Source organism: Siniperca chuatsi, linkage group LG2, assembly GCF_020085105.1.
Source record: "Siniperca chuatsi isolate FFG_IHB_CAS linkage group LG2, ASM2008510v1, whole genome shotgun sequence".
NCBI lineage: Eukaryota > Metazoa > Chordata > Actinopteri > Centrarchiformes > Sinipercidae > Siniperca > Siniperca chuatsi.
In genome coordinates this window covers 17,826,657-17,846,332 of record NC_058043.1, presented here as the reverse complement: position 1 = coordinate 17,846,332, position 19,676 = coordinate 17,826,657, and the positions used below count along the sequence as shown (strand labels likewise).

General features: G+C 40.7%; 2 protein-coding genes and 1 long non-coding RNA gene across 9 annotated transcripts in view; 1 reads left to right on the top strand and 2 right to left on the bottom strand.

Moving 5' to 3' along the window:
- LOC122887636 (AMP deaminase 2-like) overlaps positions 1-7,710 on the bottom strand; it is a 37,543-nt gene extending 29,833 nt beyond the window's left edge. For 2 of the 5 annotated variants that reach the window (XM_044221082.1, XM_044221091.1), the window contains exon 1: positions 3,290-3,749. In XM_044221082.1, coding sequence (XP_044077017.1) covers positions 3,290-3,734 — 445 coding nt within the window. In that variant the 5' untranslated portion in view covers positions 3,735-3,749. Of the gene's footprint in view, positions 1-3,289; positions 3,750-5,779; positions 5,888-7,031; positions 7,096-7,383 lie in introns of those variants that run through there. The other 3 variants (XM_044221109.1, XM_044221100.1, XM_044221134.1) reach the window with 3 other exon arrangements.
- LOC122887720 lies at positions 6,709-14,681 on the top strand. 2 transcript variants are annotated; one of them, XR_006380600.1, is made up of 3 exons: positions 6,709-6,900; positions 7,019-7,124; positions 10,970-14,681. It is a non-coding gene; the product is annotated as an uncharacterized LOC122887720 (long non-coding RNA). The 2 variants fall into 2 exon arrangements; XR_006380598.1 differs by having other exon boundaries at positions 6,999-7,124.
- A 41-nt stretch (positions 14,682-14,722) lies between these two features.
- On the bottom strand, positions 14,723-18,787 carry LOC122887712 (G-protein coupled receptor 61-like). 2 transcript variants are annotated; one of them, XM_044221164.1, is made up of 2 exons: positions 18,453-18,787; positions 14,723-17,143 (listed from the first exon to the last, which is right to left on the bottom strand). In XM_044221164.1, exon 2 carries the CDS (start codon positions 16,927-16,929, stop codon positions 15,526-15,528), a length of 1,404 nt encoding a protein of 467 aa, XP_044077099.1. In that variant the 5' UTR covers positions 16,930-17,143; positions 18,453-18,787; the 3' UTR covers positions 14,723-15,525. The 2 variants fall into 2 exon arrangements, with proteins under 2 accessions (XP_044077099.1, XP_044077109.1); XM_044221174.1 differs by lacking the exon at positions 18,453-18,787 and adding an exon at positions 17,364-17,715.
- Between the last annotated feature and the right edge of the window lie 889 nt (positions 18,788-19,676).

Here is a 19,676-nt window from a genome sequence, read left to right as displayed (position 1 = left end):
TGAGAGAGGTGAAGTTACAAGATAAAACGATCCCACTGCTCCGTCCAACCCAAGGTGATGAGATAAGGAGAAGCCATAGCCAGTAGACCCATGATAAACTGTTGTTCCTACAAGGGGAGGGCAAAGGAGCCCATTAAGGGCACTTCTTTAAGGGTGTATATATATTTGGGCGGGCAACCCAAATAACAGTTTTAGTATAGTTTTTATGGCAAACACTCCCAAAAGGCGGCTCCTATAGTACAATAGTGTGGTGTTTCATCAGTGTGCACAATATGACAGTAAAATCAGTAAAGGCAGAGTCAGATCCATATTTTAATGTGTTTAGGCTATATTATAAGTCTAGGCTATATTATAATGTATCTATTGTCCAGCAAACGATGTGGGCTTTGTAGACAATTGGCGGACTTTTTGGGGAAGACCTGGTCTGATTAGGAGAGACGGCATTCATCCCACTTTGGATGGACCAGCTCTCATAGCTAGAAATCACTAAAAATGTTATTAGTGGACCTAAACCATGACGACTTAGAGTTGAGACCAGGGGGCAGAGTTGCAGTCCTACATGCTTCTCTGTAATTCATCACATCCTGCCATCAACCGGTACCAATTTATCTTAAAACACAGGAACCTTAGAAACAGCTGTAAACCCTGATATATATTTTGACTGCTTTACTCCTATCAACCTTCTTCAACTAACTTCAACGATTAATTCATCTAAGCCATCAACCTGTTTCTTAGACCCAATTCCAACTAGGCTGCTTAAAGACGTTTTATCCTTAGTTAGCACTTCTTTACTGGATATGATCAATCTGTCTTTATTAACAAGCTTTGTACCACAATCCTTTAAAGTAGCTGTAATTAAACCATTTCTTAAAAAGCCCGGTCTTGATCCAGGGGTTTTAGCCAACTATAGGCCTATACCTAACCTTCCCTTTCTCTCTAAGATCCTTGAGAAAGCAGTCGCCAATCAGTTGTGTGACTTTCTAAATAACAATAGTTTATTTGAGGATTTTCAGTCAGAATTTAGAGTGCATCATAGCACAGAGACAGCACTGGTGAAAATTACAAATGACCTTTTAATTGCATCAGACAATGGACTTGTCCATTGGCCCTATCTATCAGATCGATAGTTAGATATATAGATCAGTTTGTACATGTTAACGGTGAGTCCTCTGTGCACGCCAAAGTTAGTCACAGAGTTCCACAAGGTTCTGTGCTTGGACCGATTCTATTCACCTTATATATGCTTCCTTTACGCAGTATCATTAGGAAACACTCCATAAACTTTCATTGTTATGCGGATGATACCCAATTATATCTATCGATCAAGCGAGATGAAACTAACCAGTTAACTAAACTTCAAGCATGCCTTAAGGACATAAAAACCTGGATGACCTGCAATTTTCTGATGTTGTGACTCTGACAAAACTGAAGTTATTGTACTTGGCCCCAAACACCTCCGAGACACATTATCTAAAGACATAGTTGCTCTAGATAGCATTGCCCTGGCCTCCAGCACCACCGTATTGAACCTCGGAGTTATCTTTGATAAGGATTTATCCTTTAACTCCCACATGAAACAAACTTCAAGGACTGCCTTCTTTCACCTACGCAACATTGCAAAAATCAGGCACATCCTGTCTCAAAATGATGCAGAAAAACTAGTGCATGCATTTGTTACTTCTAGGTTCGACTACTGCAATTCCTTATTATCAGGCTGCCCCAATAAGTCCCTTAAGACTCTCCAGTTGATCCAGAATGCTGTGGCACGTGTACTGACAAGAACTAGGAAAAGAGATCATATTTCTCCAGTATTAGCTTCTCTGCACTGGCTCCCTGTAAAATCCAGAATAGAATTTAAAATCCTTCTCCTCACCTACAAAGCTCTTAATGGTCTGGTACCATCGTATTTTAAAGATCTCATAATACCTTATTACCTTATTACTAGAACACTGTGCTCCCAGGATGCAGGGTTACTTGTGGTTCCTAGAGTCTCCAAAAGTAGATTGGGAACCAGAGCCTTCAGTTATCAAGCTCCTCTCCTGTGGAATCAGATCCCAGTTTGGGTTCAGGAAGCAGACACCATCTCCACATTTAAGAGTAGGCTTAAGACTTTCCTCTTTGATAAAGCTTATAGTTAGGGCTGGCTTGGGTGAGCCCTGAACCATCCCTTAGTTATGCTGCTATAGGCCTAGACTGCCGGGAGACTTCCCATGATGCACCTCTTTCCGCTCTTCTCTCTTCTCCGCTTCTTTCTCTCCCTCTCCATCTGTATGCATTTTTATCCCATTACTGCATGTTACTAACTCGACATCTTCTCTCTCCCATAGTTTTGTGCTTTCTCGTCTCTCTCCTCTCTCCTTCTGTCGCTTTCAGCAGGTATTTCTGCCTCCAGAGCTGCAGAGACTGGATCTGTGGTTCTGGGCCACTTGCTGCCCCCGTGTTCCTGCTCGACAAATGCTACTTCAGTTGTTGTTATTGGCTCTGTTACTAATACTGTCATTATTATCATTATTATTCCTATAGCTGTCATTCGTATTATTATTAATTTATTAATATTAATGTTACCACTACCATTACATTATTAATATTTTAACAATTCTAGGTGGTATTTACATTGTGCTTCCCTCTCTCACCCACCCCACACTGCCTCCCTAACTGCAGTGGTACTAAATAACAAATGTCCTAATTAGAGTGTCAGTTACTGATCAGTCAAGATTATCATTTAGTTTAGAGCTGACAAGATTTGTTGATTAATTGATGAGTCGACTGACCATCAATAACAATTTTAATAATTGATTGATCATTTTAGATAACTTATCAAATTAAAACGCCAAATATTTCTTGATTCATGCCTCACTAAAAACAAGGTTTGCTCTGAAAACATGCAGTGAGCTTTTTCCCATATTTTCTGACATTTCATACATAAACTGCAATTATCAACAGATTAATTGCAGTCCTAGTTCAGTTAAAATATTCTTTGTAGCGAATTGCAATAGAGATCCACACAAAGCAGCATGCATGCTGAATGCTAAATATATATCAGTCAAAGCTTCAAACAAATTCAACCAATGTCTCAAAAACAGATACAAAACAAAACTGAGCAACAAACTAGAGTTGCAGCGGCCCCAGCCTCTGTAAACTCAATTCCTTCCCTTACTGCTCTTGGTGAGCAGCATGGATTCTTAAATGCCACTGCACAAGCATCTGTGTAATGCTCTGACTCCACATTCACGTAACAGCTGAGAGTTTAATCATTCTTTCTATGGGACCCCCTCTCACCCACACTCACCAGGGCTTGTGGTGCTCTGCAGGCTCCCCCTCTTGCGAAACGGGGATTTAGGTTTAGGCTTCCCTTGTCCATCATTGCTGGAGGAGGAGGAAGAGGATGACATCTTGCTGCCTGTGCTCCTGTTACTACTGGAGCAGAGTGAGTCAGAGCTGCACAGTGGCCAGCAGAGGGAGAGAGGAGCACTAGCTCTAGTGCAGGAGCTCTGTCTCATGGTGGGGCAATGGGGCGGCAGGACCCATACGGGGCCGAGAAAAGCTCCTCTGCAGAATTGGCTCCTCCTCCCAGCCCACAGCAGGTCAGCAGGCATGCTGCACAACGACGAGCTGAAAGGCAGCCCAAGGCTTCCCCAGCTCCTGCTGGGGGCCATCCTCCTTGGTTGCCCTAGCAACCAGGGAATGAGCTTCCTGTAGCCAATGCAGGGAAAAACAGCCACAGAGGAGGGCATTGTAGATCACAGTGTATAGCTAGCATGACAGCCAGCAAGCCTGGAGACCGACAACACCCTGCCAGCTGAGCGCCATGGGGAGTGAAGGACAAAAGTTTTTCCACTCATCTAAAAATAGCCATTAGATACACTAGATATCATCAGGATGTGTATTCAACCAAGAGAGAGAAACACAAAGGATCCAGATAAACGGTAAGTAACAAAAAAAAAAGCCAAAGAATACAGAATGGTCAGAGTGGATAAGTACAGAAACCAGCTTAGAGTGTAAGCTGACCAGTGAACTCTCAATCTCCTTTGCTGGAAAATTCTGAGGGGAGACAGACATCCTAAACACACACAGCACAGGCCCGCCTGACATGAAGTATTATAAATAGTGACAACCAATGCCCAGCAAGACTAGTAATGCAACCCGTGACAAGTACATACACAACTTTCTCTGTTTCCTGTAGTTTATTACACACTTTTATTTAAAGTGTAATAACCACACAAGCTTCCAAACCTGAGCAAGCTTCCAGAGCCTGAGCAAGTAAATAAGTTAAAGTTGTTGATCATCAGACTCGTACATATTATACAGACAGTACAAAAATACACTTTTACTCCATGTGATAAGTACACATGGAGTATCATGTTAGCTCTAATTTGGCATTTCAGAATAATGAGCTTTTCTTGGACTCCCCGGTGCATACACTGAATACAACCAAAATGGCTCAAAAAAAATCATTTCAGATTACTGATTTTTCATGTCACAGATCAATATACATATATTCAAAAACTGCATCACATCTACAGTATATTGCTGTAGCTGGATGACACTGACTATCTAATATTGGCCTTACCGTGTATTTTGGAACTTCACTAATCTGAGTAGTCAGAGCAAGTGTTTTTATTTATATTTTTTATTACTGGTTTGTGTATTGTCTAAATATTTGATAAATTTGTACTTGGATGCTTTGGCAAAATTGTTTTTTTAAAACTTTCATGCCAATAAAGCCTTTTAACTGAATTGAAAAAGAGTAAAGATCCCCATCTAGTGGTATGAACATTTTATGCAGTTAGACAAAAACATGTTTGTCCCTTCTGAGCACACAATTGCTGTTCAAGCAGCCTCAGTTTATCAAATCTAAAACTGTAATGGACACCACACAGCAAACATTTAACTTATACACTAACAAAAACAGCATTTTCAAGGGGCTTCACCATAATTTGACTGGAGCATACTGATCATTTCATGAAGTGTGATCATTTTTACTCACTCCATACAACAATATAGAGCAGTTATCAGGGATAGCACTTGGTATAAAGACAGTTTCAAATATACTGTAGCTGCTGTCCATTCATTTATTAATTCCCTCACCCATCATCCTCTAATTACACTTAAACACATCAGAATACAACTGAATTGAGGTGGCAACTACTGGATTATATGCTCTAACGTTTTACAGGTAAACTGGCCTCTGGCATTACAGTATAGACTGAACAGAACAAAATGCTCAATTTTCATTTAGTATAAATTAGAATACATAGAAACTGGTGAAATTTGAGAAATCTGAGACTGTGAGGCCAAAGCCAAAAACACTTCAACCTACCACACTGATCTCTAAAACTGAAACATAATCGTTAAAAGTTATTTTTTGTTAGAATCGTTGTGGAATTAGGCTAAAAACAAAGACTGAACTCCAAACACAAAGCTGTTCAAACTATGCCCTGAAGATTTATAACAGACCTGCACATACAATCAAATAACTAAAATTCAACCTTTCTGTTAAATGAGCTTGGCAACAATGTCTTTCAAAGATAAATTCTGGTGGGTGACTGACAAAAGCAAAAGAAGTCAAGGTTTATATTTCCCAAGTTAAAATAAAAATCTTGTTTCAGGGTGTCTCCAGCCTTTTCTGAAATCTGACCCAGTTTTTGAGAGCGCTCACCATCTGGTGCAGCAGCTAAAAACAGAGGCCTACTTTTGTTTGAAACAAAAATCTTAACTACCCCATGACTATCTCACACATGTTGCTAAAACCAAAGTACTCACATTCTCAAGGCCTTACCTGGAAACAGGAATCGATTATGTTTGCCTGATAGCTCTTGTTATTCCTTCTTTGGTTTTCTTTTTGCTCTCTGCTGCTTGGTCAAGCTTTCTGCCTACACAGCCTTTTGCTAAAAATGAGACCACTGTGCATATCACTGTCTGCTGGGGGATTTTTTTTTCACTCCTTCAGAGCAAAGCTCATGGAATTTAGCAATTTGTTTGCAAAGGCAGAAAACAGTGTTCTCTCTTCCCATGTGAAGCCTTTCATAGGTAATGTGGAATGTAAAACGCCATGTGTCATTTCCTCTAGTTAGAATACGTACACATTATATTCAAAGGCTGATATTGCCAAACCTATGCATGAGAAAAGCAAACCCAGGATTGTTTTAGCATTTTACATAACATGGCCTTCTCCTATTAACAGCACAGCTTCTGCTAATCACCAGGACTGGATAGTAACTATTTGCAAGAACTTACTGAGCACCTTTTTTGTACGTTTGTTTGTAAGCTCATTTTTTCACTTAACTGTTTATGAAAAGGAAGGAGGTAAAGACACCTGCAGTTATCCTTTAACAGCAAAAAGATGATGCTATTCCAGTTAAGTTTTCCCTGTATGTAATCTTTGAGAACATTTTGTTATAAACAAAAGACAGTCACTATATTGTAAAACATCAGTGAATTGAAGATATTAGTAGGGTGTAGTCATGAGATGGTGACACCTTGGTCATTTCATAGTGACCATTTAACTGCTACTCAAAGTAGTCTCCAAAAGCACTACTTTTGCATGCTATTTATGTAGTTTTTAAACACATGTAGCATTAATCTGAAGATATTTGTACCTTTACTACAAACATAGTAAAATTTAGGCCAAGTAATGATTGTTTCCTTATCCAAGGCAAGGGTCTATAAGGATAGAGGGTGTCATATGTCGTACAGGTTGTAAAGCCCCAAAACTGTGATTTTGGGGCTTTAACTGAAATTGACTCATCTAGTCCTTCAGTAGGCTACTCAGCCCTACTTATAAATCCTGTGTCAGAGGATGTACAAGCCACTTTGGTTGTTGCATGGCCGCTAAGAACAATATAAAGACTTCGGACTTACTAACACGAAGTATATTCAAGGAGTTTTGAGCTGCTGGAGGTAAGCAGTTGCCTTTAGACCTTTTAGGCTAAACGTCCCGTATTTCAAAACTAGCACTGGGTCGTTTTATGTAACTTGTATTGAATGGTTCTTGACAGATGTTTGCACTGCGTCACAGCTTGCTGACTTACCGCCTGACATTGTTGAGGACCAGCTGGGAGCAGAAGTAGACTGTGGCACAAGACAGGAGATGTCCTGCAGAAAACACACAGCAACATAACACGGTTTGTTAAACTCACAACAGATAGCTAGCGGGCTGATACGCTAACGTTACACTGAGACCTGGAAAGCTTATCTTATATATATATATATAGCTTCACATAGCTAACGTTAAAATGTGCTTTTCGCTACCTCCCTGACAAGCTAGTTGACGGCTTACCACGAACTCCACTAACGGTAGTTTAACGTCTGATACCTAGTTATAAATTAACGGTAGCTATCAGTAATGTTAATTAAGTTAACCGTTAACGTTACGTCAGTTACCTTTCGTCGGTGAACAGCTGGCAGCGGCAGTTAGTTACCAGAGGTAATCTTCACCTTTGCTCGACTCGGTGGGGTTTTTGTTTCGGCGTAAAAGCAGGTTCCTCAAAAGAGGGACGAAGTTTTACTTTTAAAGGAGCCGCCCGCTTTGACCGTGTGTCGTGGTTCAAAGGTCGCCAGAAGATGAAACACTTCAACGCACACAAAGAGCTTCCTAAGATTTATGTTGTATATAAGAGGCAGTAAAATAACTGTCATGTTTACACCACAAGCTCTGCTTAGTATGGGGAACGTAAACTGGAGTTTGGTTCGCATTTTGCCGGGAGCATCCCTGGAGGACCCTCAAAGTTCCCCGCTGGTCACCAGACCCAGTGGTTGAGGAGATATTCAGTTGTTTTATTTAAGTTGCAATAATGGAATTAAGACGGTGTAGTCCCTCAGTGGACTACATCACAGCCACCGAAACAGCCATTAGGAAGAACAAGATGACTGAAGCAGAGGCTGCAGACCTGAGGCTACGTGTCACTGCAACATTAAAGAGTGCCAAACCACCTCCTTCCAACATTACATCCGAAGAGAGGAGGGCACTCTCAGCACTGCAGAAGGATCACAGCATAAACATTCTACCAGCAGACAAGGGTCGCTGCACTGTGATTCTGAACACAGCCGATTATGAAACCAAGGTCAACAACCTTCTTGAAGACACAACCACATATCAAAAACTTAAAAGAGATCCAACCAATGGCTACAAGAAGAAGGTTATAGACTGTCTACAGAAGCTTGAGAAGGAGGAGGTGATAGACAGGCCTCTGTACTACAGACTATACCCTGGGGAAGCCATTCCATGCATCTATGGCCTTCCCAAAATTCACAAAGAGAATGTTCCACTCAGACCCATCGTGTGCAGCACAGATTCCATCACATACAACATAGCCAAACATTTGACTACAATCTTGGCTCCGTTGGTGGGGAACACAGTACATCATGTGGAAAACACACAGAAATTTGTGGACAAAGTGAAACATCTCCAGTTGGACCCAGATGACGTTATGGTTTCTTATGATGTAGTGTCCTTGTTCACTTGCATCCCAACCTCAGAAGCAGTGTCAGCGGTGATGAGAAGACTGCAGGAGGACTCCACCTTGCAGCAAAGGACCAAGCTTACACCTGAACACATATGTAAACTATTAGACATCTGTCTCAACACAACCTACTTCCAATTCCGGGGACACTTCTACAGACAGATTCACGGTTGTGCTATGGGCTCTCCGGTCTCTCCCATTGTGGCCAACCTGTACATGGAACAGTTTGAGAAGAAGGCATTATCCTCGTTCCCGGGCACACCACCAAGTCATTGGTACCGTTACGTGGATGACACCTTTGTGAAAATCAAGAAACAAGACTTGGAAGCGTTCTCAGAGCATATTAATACGGTGGACCCCAACATCAAGTTCACGCGTGAGGATGCAAAAGAGAACCGCTTGGCCTTTCTTGATTGTTCTACTCTCAGAGGAGAGGACGGAAAGCTCCAGATAGAAGTGTACAGGAAACCAACACATACGGATCAATACCTGCTCTTTGACTCACACCATCCACTACAGCACAAGCTGGGTGTAATCCGGACATTACAGCACAGAGCCAAAGAAGTGCCCACAGGCTCAGAGGGTAAGAAGAAAGAGGAAAGGCATGTCCAGAATGCACTCTCAGCCTGTGGTTATCCTACTTGGGCTATCAACAAAGTTAAAAGAGCCAAAAACAGGACAAAAGTGTAACTGAACCAAGAAGGAACGGTGTCTCCATTCCTTATGTGTCTGGACTGTCTGAAAAACTACAAAGGATCTTTAGACAGCACGATGTTCCTGTCTTCTTTAAACCAGGCAACACTTTAAGACAGAAACTCGTTCACCCTAAGGACAGGTTACCCACACAGAAACAGAGCAATGTTGTCTACTCCATTCAGTGCAGTGAGGAAAACTGCAAAGAACGGTACATAGGCGAAACCAAACAGCCACTTCACAAAAGACTTTATCAGCACAGACGACACGCTAACTCAGGATTACAGAGCGCCGTGCATTTGCATTTAAAAGCTACAAACCACACATTTGAAGACAGCGAGGTGAAGATTCTTAGTAGAGAGAAGAGTTGGTTTGAACGGGCGTCAAGGAAGCCATTTTTGTGAAGAAAGAGAACCCTCTTTGAACAGAAATGGTGGTCTGAGATTTAATCTGCCCAAAGTCTATCAGAGTGTATTATCACCTTGGTCACGCCTATCACATGCTAATCAGGCACTTAGCAGTGATGAAGTAGATGCAGCCAGAGAACAATAGGCCTGATTACTGGGCCATCTTGAAACTATTAGGTCAGTTTCAGGTGAAACTAGCTATTTACAGATACTCAGGCAGATTCCTTCCTGAGGGCAGGGCTTATGTAACTCAGAGTAGTTTAAATTTCCAGTTCCCGTCCAATTTTTTCACAATTGAGAATGACTTCCGGATGGGAGCCGAAACGTCTTGATTCTGAAAACAGTGTCCAGATGACTACGACTGAAACCTTTTCTACAATAATGGAATTACTCAAGTAAAGTAAAAGTATCTCAAAAGTTGTACAATACCACTGGCCAGATCTCACTAGTTAATCCAACACAATACCCACTAGAGTTTAAGAAGGAAAATAGCGGTAAAATACCTTTTATTGTATAGTTTGTGTATTCCATTGAAGTAACTACAAGACAGGCTATTTGCAAAAGCAAACTGGAAGACTGCCAGACACATTTAGTAAAAATGGGAACACATAGCAGTGCAGAGTTGGCTGACTCAGGGCTTTTAAGATTGAAGTCCAACATTTCATTTAACCACGTGTGTCACTCTTGAATAAAAACCTTTTACCTTTATTAAAACCAACAGATACGATTTAGAAATACAATTTAGTAGCTCCCGTTACAATAATGATCTTGATATGATGTTGATATATTCACTGGTGCTGTACAAGGTTCCAGTTTGAGTGGTAAGTGGTTTTCTGACATAATGTGGAAGTTTATTTACACTGTTAATTTTGTATAATAATAGGCTTTAAAAAGAAGCAACTTAGCGTGAAAAAGGCCCAATACTAACACAGTCACTGTTGAACTAATATGTTGTTGGGTAGGAATAGTACAATAATTATAATATACTCAAAGATTACTGTGCTATTGATGTACCAGTAGCTGCATTTTCATTATTGTCTTAAAATGTTCAAATCATTTTAGCCTATTTGTGTTTGTAATGTTCACTTTTATTCTGCCCATGTGTCTGACAGTTTTATTCCTCTCTCCATTTTACATCCATTTCTCAGATCTTATTTCCTCTTCTCCCCTCTCACTTCTTCTTCTTCTTCTTCCCTCCTCCTCTATCTAATCTCTGCTCTCTCTCCACCCCTCCTGCAGTCTTCACTTGTGTCTCCCCAGTTTGTCTTGTCCGCTTGTTGTCCCTCCTACAAACAGTACCTCTCTTTTGTGAAATGCTGACAATATGCCTGGAAAGTTGGTGGAAACAAAGAAATGATATTGTTGTTTTCTTGCTCTCCCTGTCTATGTTTCTGCCACCGAATCCAGCTGCAACCCTTGTGTCCATCTGCTTTCACTTCTTCTTGATAACCAGCGGCAGGAAACGTGATGGTGATGTAAAGCACTGACCTCCATCTAGAGTCAACTTTTTGGGTTTGTTCAGTGACAATATTGCCCTTACAGGACAAGGTCAATAACAATTTTGAGTGAACAGCTGGGTCTTTACAGTGGCAGCACAATACATTGAGGACTGCCGTTCAGAAAATGTTCATTTGACACCAAATCTTGCCCTGGCTACTGTATCCCATATGGCTAACAGCATTACATGATATAACCATATGCTCTTTTGATAGTAACACGGAGCCTTATCTTTGCCTACAAATGGTGTTTGTTGATTTTTTATAGAGAATAATGTCTACAGTTGCACTGATCAATATTTTTATATTATAAATGTATCAATGACTATGCATGTATGTAATGTCAAAGGTGTCACTCGTAGTAACAAACGCACAGAAATTGATCACCCAATTGCAGTTTCCCTCACCTCTACAAAGCGTTTTAGCATCATTCAGGTCATTGTTTTGGGTTTTTGCGGCCTTCAACTTTACTGTTTTGGTTCAGTCTCACCGCTCTCATCAGTGTTGTTTCCAGCTGCAGCAGCAGCTGTTTTCAGTGGAAACCTCTGATAAACCCACTGTACACTACCTGCCCGGCGCCAAACAGCAGACAGACAAAGTTAGCAACTAGCTGGTGAACATACTGGCGCATTTTAGCAGCTAAAGAGCAGCTAATATTTCCCTGAAGAATTAGTGGAGATGAAACCAGAGCTAAAAGGAGTGTGAATAGAAAAACACGACTCCAAATGAATACTAATGTTGGTCCGTGTAAGCTGGATATGCAAATATGTTCGCCAAGATGTTCGTCACAACAACTTTATAAATTGACAATATGTCAGTGTTTTCAGGCTGTTCCACTGCCCCCAAGTGGCAAAAATTGAATTTATTGATCCAGGTCTTTGTTCCATAATAAACATTAGCTACATACATATGTAGATATTCCCATCTTACTTCCCTCTTTCACTTCCTCGCATCCCACACATTCCAGGCCATGGTTCATCATTTAGCTCTAGCTAAATGCCTTTTGCCCTTTTCCAGGCACTCAGTCAGTACATACTGTTTATCTTATCTAGCCATACAGTCATACCTGTTCTGCACCTCCTACTCTAACCTGAAAATCTTTGGTTTGTAACTTGTGTTGTGTTTGCAGTTAGCTTTTATCTTGACACATACATGAGAAGTGCATTTTCAACAATTCTTTAATTTTTTGCTTTGCATTTCTTTGGCCCCAAGCTATCAGGTTAGATTGATTTTAATGTAAACAACTGGTGCTATCAGCTACAGTGCTTAACCATTTTACGTTTCACACAATATATAATAATTAATTTTCTAGATTATAATAAAGCAGGTAAAGCAGTCCAAGATTACAAAGAAATAATCAAAAGTAAACAGCAGAATAGGCTGAGTTATTTCAGTTTACAGTATGAGATACTCACACAAACAATCCTAAGATTGTGAAAACAATAACAACAACAAAAAAATGTCAGCTCTGGTTTAGTCAAGAGAATGTATTTTAAGAAGTCACAGATAAGGGTGTCGTGTTGGGTTCCCAATAGAGCGAGCTCCTCCTACCGCCCACTACAGCACTGAGAAATGTCACTAGGTAATAATTGCCATGGGGATGCAGAGCCTGGCGAAGCTGGGGGCGGTTTGACTGAGGTCCATCGTTGAGGTGTGAGGGCTGGTGCGCGCACCAGCATCCTCCAACTGAAACACAACATTAAACAGCAGCAGGATGTCTTTATTTAGATTGTGTATCTTTACATTTTTTTCTTCACATTTACATCTATCTATCTTTCACTGTGTATTGACAGTCTTTTCTTTCTGATGAAGGTCATACCACTGCCTTTGGCCTTTGAAGTTTAAATGTTACCTTAAGGTCAAAGTGTTTGAACTGTATCCTCCCACCCTCCTCATTGCAATGGAATACAAAAGCAAAGCAGAGAGATTATGCCACACACACTGAGTCAGAGATTACAGTTATACAGAAAAAGAGCACTGAGATGTTGAGTAAAAGAAGCTCAAAAAGACCCTAAATGTTAAGCATGTATTTGGTATCACTTAACTGTATTTGTGATAGCAGCCTGTACGGTACAATTATGAGAATGGATCCAAAATGTTTTACAAACATAGAAACTCTTTATTACAACAGTATCTCTCACTCAAGTTTTATCCATGTATTTTTCTAAACACATTCATGTCATTGCAGTACAGTGGAAGTCATTCTTTTTTTTTATCACAGCATAAAAAACAATCTCTGAACAAGTGAAAATCCTAACACGAACGTTCAACATCATTCACAGTTTGGGATATTTAGACGTGATGAAAAGAAGATATCAAGCTCAACAAGCTTTTGGATTTTGGATTGGCATTGTCACTCAAAAACAACCTTTGAAAAAAATATCTTAAAAACCCTGTATCCACATTACATAAGAAAGAATCTGTTATTTCAATCAAACATTTCCACATATCCCTAACAGTTTACTATAAAATACTACTTCATCTCATCATCAAACTCAAGCTGAAAAACTTTATCAAAGTCTGCACCCTCAATTTCTAATAAAACCTCAATGAGCAAATCACACCTGCTTTAGTCTCCTTACAACATTAGAATAGAGTGTGCAGGACATGACATTGAACTGCGCAGGACTGTAAAGTAATGTTTTTTTCCTGCATGTGAGGTACTATAAAAACCCTGATGGGCAGGGTAATCAAAGAAAATTTAAATGTATTCTCCTTCCAGGATAAAAAATCTCCACAGCTGAAAAACAAACAAAGAAGGCAGTTACTGCATACGTGTCAAAGTAGTCTCCTTGTAATGAATGAAATTCATAACAAATACTTACACTCACGAATAAAAAGAAAAATGGGCATGTTGAGTGAAATACACAACCCACAACTTATACAGTTTTACTAAACATAACATACAGTTTAGTACATTTAACAAATGTAAGAAATAGAACCATATTTGAATGCAGTGCAGTGCATCAAGAGAATACTGATTCTTAAGATCTATATCCAAATACACTGATAAATACATCAACATGGCAGAAAGCTGGGTGACCCTTAAAGATGCGTTACAAAGTCAGCCTACATCCTAAACTGAGTCACAACAGATCTGGCTTGCTTTTTAGGAAAATCCCCCCAAAAAAGATGTGTGAACAAGCAACCCAAGAAAGGAGAACAAAATTCAGATGGTTATCTGTAAACAGCTCGTTGCAATTCCATGAGAGTTAGGCCACAGTATGTATGCCTCCTAATCGAGTATAATCAGATTGGCATAAGGGTTAAGAGTGGCATTATCATTGATGAAAGCTCAACTACCAATGAGAAGTGACAGTGCTTTTCCCTTAATGGATCCCATAAATGTTTTGCTCTTTGCTTCGCATTTATGCACTGCTGCACTTCTTTTAAAATGCTGTATTTTACTACATTTTATGCATTTTATGTATTCTACTTTTTAACTTTATTTGTATTTATTTATTATTATTATTTAGTGGGTTTTATTTCCCATCTTATGTTATGCATTCCTCATTTTTTATTTTACAGTAAGTATGGCATTCTGTCATTCTATGTCTATTTTATGTTTTCTATTCTCATCTTATTTTTACTTTATTTTACATTAATTATGGCATTCTATCCCTGTTTTTATGTTCATTCTGTTGTTTTTAATGTGATGCAATTGGTAAATGTATTTTCTTTGTTGTAAAGCACTTTGAGCTGCATTTCTTGTATGAAAGGTGCTATACAAATAAAGTTTATCATTATTATTATTAGTAGTAAATACTCATAATTTTGTGTATTTTATTGCTGTCTTCTTTGACATTACTTTTCTTGCAAGTAATTTACAAAACGCTTTTCAAAAATAATCAACTTACCAGAGTCTCAAAAATGATTGATTTGGCAGTTATAAATACAGTATCACTTGGTGTGTGGAACCATTTAATCTTCATTTCTGAATACCAAAGGCGATTCGTCTAATAGCAGATCTTCACTGCACAATAGTTAAGTAATTAATTGAGGGAGCCTGTGTATTTCAGCAAGCGTTCCCTAATTTAAGATCAAAAGGGATATTCTGAAAACATTTAACTTTGAAAACTGTTCCGTTACCTTCGTAGAATCCAACATATAATGAATGTTATTTTTTCATTATAAAAAAAAGGCTTTAACAAGTTATATCAATATTAATTCACTGAGTCGTTTACTGTACAGAGCTGAGCGGTTGTGTGGAATGTTTTAAAATCAAGCAGTAATTTCCCTGTTCACAAACAACTGCATATAACTGTATCATCGAGACTGTTTAAGGATGAAATCTGATGAGGCAAAGTGCAATGATTTAAAGATAGAATTTTAAGTCATTTAAATGAACTGTTGCACAGCTTTCAGTAGGAATAGAGAAACGTGTTTTCACTGAAATAACTCCTGAAACGGTTTATATCTGAATGATCAAAATTAGTCTTACTTTCATAAAATAAAGACATTAAAAACTTAATTGTCTGTGTATATATGGTTGTTTTTCACCTGTTCAATCTCAATAAACTCTGAAGTCTCTTCTGCAATTTGTCCAGGGATACGGAAATCAATCGGAATGGGCTGCGCTGGCTCAGGTGGCTGCGACTGGGCCACGGGGCAACAGGCCTCCCCTTTAGGACTGGAGGTGCTGTGAGAGTTTTGAGGATCCAAGTTGCAGCCAGTACCCTGAAGAAACTGAAGGAAATTCTCCTCTATGGACCCTTCACGGCTCGGCAGTCTGTCCTCCATCTCAATCCCTGCTCGACGAAACAGACAAGGCAGATGCTTGCCCAACTCCTCCCGGATCTGTCTGTTGAGACAGCCATAGAAGAAGGGATTGGAGGTGAAGCAGAAGTAGCCAATCCAGGTGACCACCTCCTCCAGAGAGGCAAGGGTGGCTGGAGGGCTGGCAGCCAGTGCTGAATACAGGTGGAAAGTAAAGTAGGGCAGCCAGCAACAAAGGAATTGCCCACCTACTGCTGCCAACACTGCTGCAGCCTTTCCTCCCCCAAAGGGGCGCTGTGGAGTCGCTCTGCCTGTCCCAGTCCCCGTCCCAGAGCTGGTAACCATCGTGGAACGGCTGCTGAGTGATTCTGACCGCTGGCGACGAGGTGTGTCCATCCAGGTAGGCAGAGGCCCATGGTGCATGGCTGCTACCCGAGCCACTTTGAACATATTGCAGTACACAACAAGAATAACCAGTAGTGGACACAGGAAATACACCAGAGTAAACAAGACCATGAAGGCCAGGCGGTTTGACCCTCCCCCTGTCCAATGTAGTGAGCAGCGCCTGTGACCCTGAGCAGGGGGAGATGGGACTGCCCCACCTCCTCCTCCCCCAACCACACTACTCTCCAGAAGAGGAGTTCTTCCACCTTGCAGGAACCAAGCAAGCAGCGGCAGAGCAGACATGGCTAGGGCTTTGACCCATATCCCCACCAGCACTGACGCTACTAGGCCAACAGTCATCTTTACTTCATAGCGCATCGGATGTATGATGTAGTAATAACGCTCTACATTGATGACAGAGATAGAGAGGATGGCAGCGCTAACCAGGCACACACTGAGAAAGAGGTAGCTCCGGCACAGCGCCTCCCCAAAGAAGGCTCGGTTTGAGAGCATGCCAAGGGGCATCAGCACCAGGGCTGCCAGCAGGTCCACCACGCACAGGTGGAAGACAAAGGCAAACTTGTGGAGCTGTGGGGCCTTGGCAATGACTGCCATGACAGCCACATTACCCACCACAGCCAGCAGATCCATGAGCAGCATGGCCAGCAGGGCTAGTGACTGGGACAGAGCCCAGCCCTCAGGCAGTGAGGAGGCAGACATGTTGGACATGAGCTGTGGAGGTGGGAGGGAGGAGTTCCACATCGGCTCCATTGAAGGGTGGGATGAGGCAGGCAAGCAGGATCAGTCACAGGCTCATCACCCATCCTTCAAAGCCAAGAAGTACGGCCAGAAAACAGCGACTTAAAAATGAGGTCAAAAGCTGCCTTGTAGTCTGGAGGATGATGCTGTGATCGTCAGGAGGTTCAGATTTTATGATTCCTGTCCATTTAGAAAGTGTCGTGTCTGCCATCAGTCACAACGCGCCCTAAAAACAAGAGAGAAAGACAGATGAAAATAAATTGTGAATGTGTGTTCACCTGAGTTTGCATCATCACTTTTGCCCCAGCTACCATTAAGATTAATTCACTCGGATGAAGTTTTATAAAAATCCTCCTTAGCTTCTCAAATCTCCATTAAGGCACCAGCCCTCAAACCAATGAACTCAATTAAGTATGCATTATTCAAGGACAGGACAAATTGGGCACCTTTTTAGCAACATACTGAGAAAACTGAAGGAGTAAAATGATTTGAACAATCATAAATCATCGTGCAAGAGAGTTGAGCTTCTTTACACTTTTATTACTATTACGGTAAAAAATGTCAAAGATAAATCCAGTGTGCTCCTTTCCTGAGGAGCTGCATGTGATACTTTATAAGCACACATCCTGTCAATGCATGAATGTATGCTAATTCCCCCGAAACAATCCTATCACCTAAGAGGCCAATAATTGCCCATTTTCATCACATCTACACCTGCTGTGAAAGCTCTTGCTGAAAATGTAAACTCATGGTCTAAACTGATTGTGTAGGGCTACTTTTTCTAAAAAAAAAAACCAAACAAATAAACACACAATTGCAGATTTCTGGAAGGCCTTGCCAATGTGTACCCCTGTGTGTAGGTCAGAGATCCAATCTTCTGTATGATTTTACTTGTGTACATGTACTACAATAGCATGTCTACCACTAAGGAAGCCCTGACCACTTAGCATGAGTGAATTTAGTGTTTCAAATGGAAAACCTGAGGGTATTCATAGGTTGCAGAGGCTGTCTGCATGCTGTATTAACTGTGCCTACAGACAACAAATAGACATGGGTGGCTGCTGTTATATGTATGTGTCAGATCAAGGAAATCCAGTTGCTTACTGCTATGAATGCTCTCTGCCACAGTTGTAACAAAAGCTCAGGTTGTTCTGTCTCCTGATAAGAGTATACATCACGGTAAAAAATTAGCTCTAACCTCCCTAATCACCTATGAATGATTGCCCTCATTGAGCAACATCTCAAAATCACACATAGGGGTACTCCCAATTCAGTTTAACCCTCCTGCCTGGTTTAGTCATGTCTTACCGCCTACTCGTTTATATATTAATCATTAATGCATTACACCCACTGTATAAAGCAAGGCCCACATTCTATATATCACATTATAACTGAATTAGATTTATCGTTGCACTCAGCAGTGTATAATCAGTGGATTAGAAGAAGAGGGTGAGAACAAGCAAGAAAATGTGGTGAGAATCAGGGAGCGTGTGGGGAAGAAACAGAGAGAGAACAAGGCAGAGAGCATTATGTACCTGAATCAGAGTATTTCCTGATGCAGCTGTCTGCTGCTTTGGTCTCTGAGGATGAAAACCTGGTGTAGCTCCCACTACTGAGGTACACAGTAGACATCAGTCACTGTACCTTGTGGATGCTGTTGAGGTACTTCCCACTATACAAGCCTATTTCTCTTCCCGTCCCTTGATCTGCCTCGTGCATCCTCCTCTCTGGATGACTTCAGCTGTGGCAGCAGGGATTTTTCTGAAACGATGCTGATGTAAATGCTTGCAAAGACACCAGCTCACTCTCTGCTTTCCCCCCTCAACTCACACACAGTGACTGCAGAGATGGAGCAGGAGGCAGTGAGAAACAGGACCAGAGCTGCTGTCTCCACAGGGTCCTAGTGTCCTTACCGTATTGTGAAATTTTACCTTTAGAAATGAGGAACTGAATATGATGGAAGTAGGGAAATGTTATCTTGTCGCTGTAGTTATTAGCATTAGCACAGATTTTTGTAACCACCCTATCAGGGTAGTACAAGGGATGAAAATATCTCTGTTAGTCCAACACTACTATATATAATATACATTAAATATATATGTATTACAATATAGCTCAACAACTACCTAATTAGCATGTAATTTTGCACAGACATTCATCATCCTCAGAGGATGAATCAAATTAGTTCGGTGATTGCCTAAAGTTTCCTCTAATTCCACCACCAGGTCAGAATACAATGCTAACATGCTAAATGCCACACTGTATGCCACATCCATAATGAGAATGCTATCATACTAACTGTACACATGTTACAAACTAAATCTCCCCTAGCATCAAGTATGATCAAGGAAGTTATCTCTCCAATTTTCATTTATCCAACAAATTACAGCCTATTAAACTGCCGATAGCATGGCTATGAACTTTTAGTCTTGTTTTACACATACTTGAGGGTAAATGCTTAAATTCTTAACAGATGAACTCCAAGAGATCTCTTGGTGTTTACTCAGAAATAGGAATGTGCACAGTTCATGGCACAGGCTACCTCACCCTCATATCTAATCCCTTATTTCTTGCTCCTCTCCAAGTTTATTTATTTCTTGTCAGTCAGTAATGATTCAGGTAGTAATTTCATGGATTAAAGTGCCCTCCAGTACAAGATTTACTGAGACAGTGAGGCATTGTTTAGGCCAGGCCTCAGCCTCTAAACTGGGGCTCCTGTTGCCACAGTGATCTTTTTCATATACAGTCCGTCTTATTGC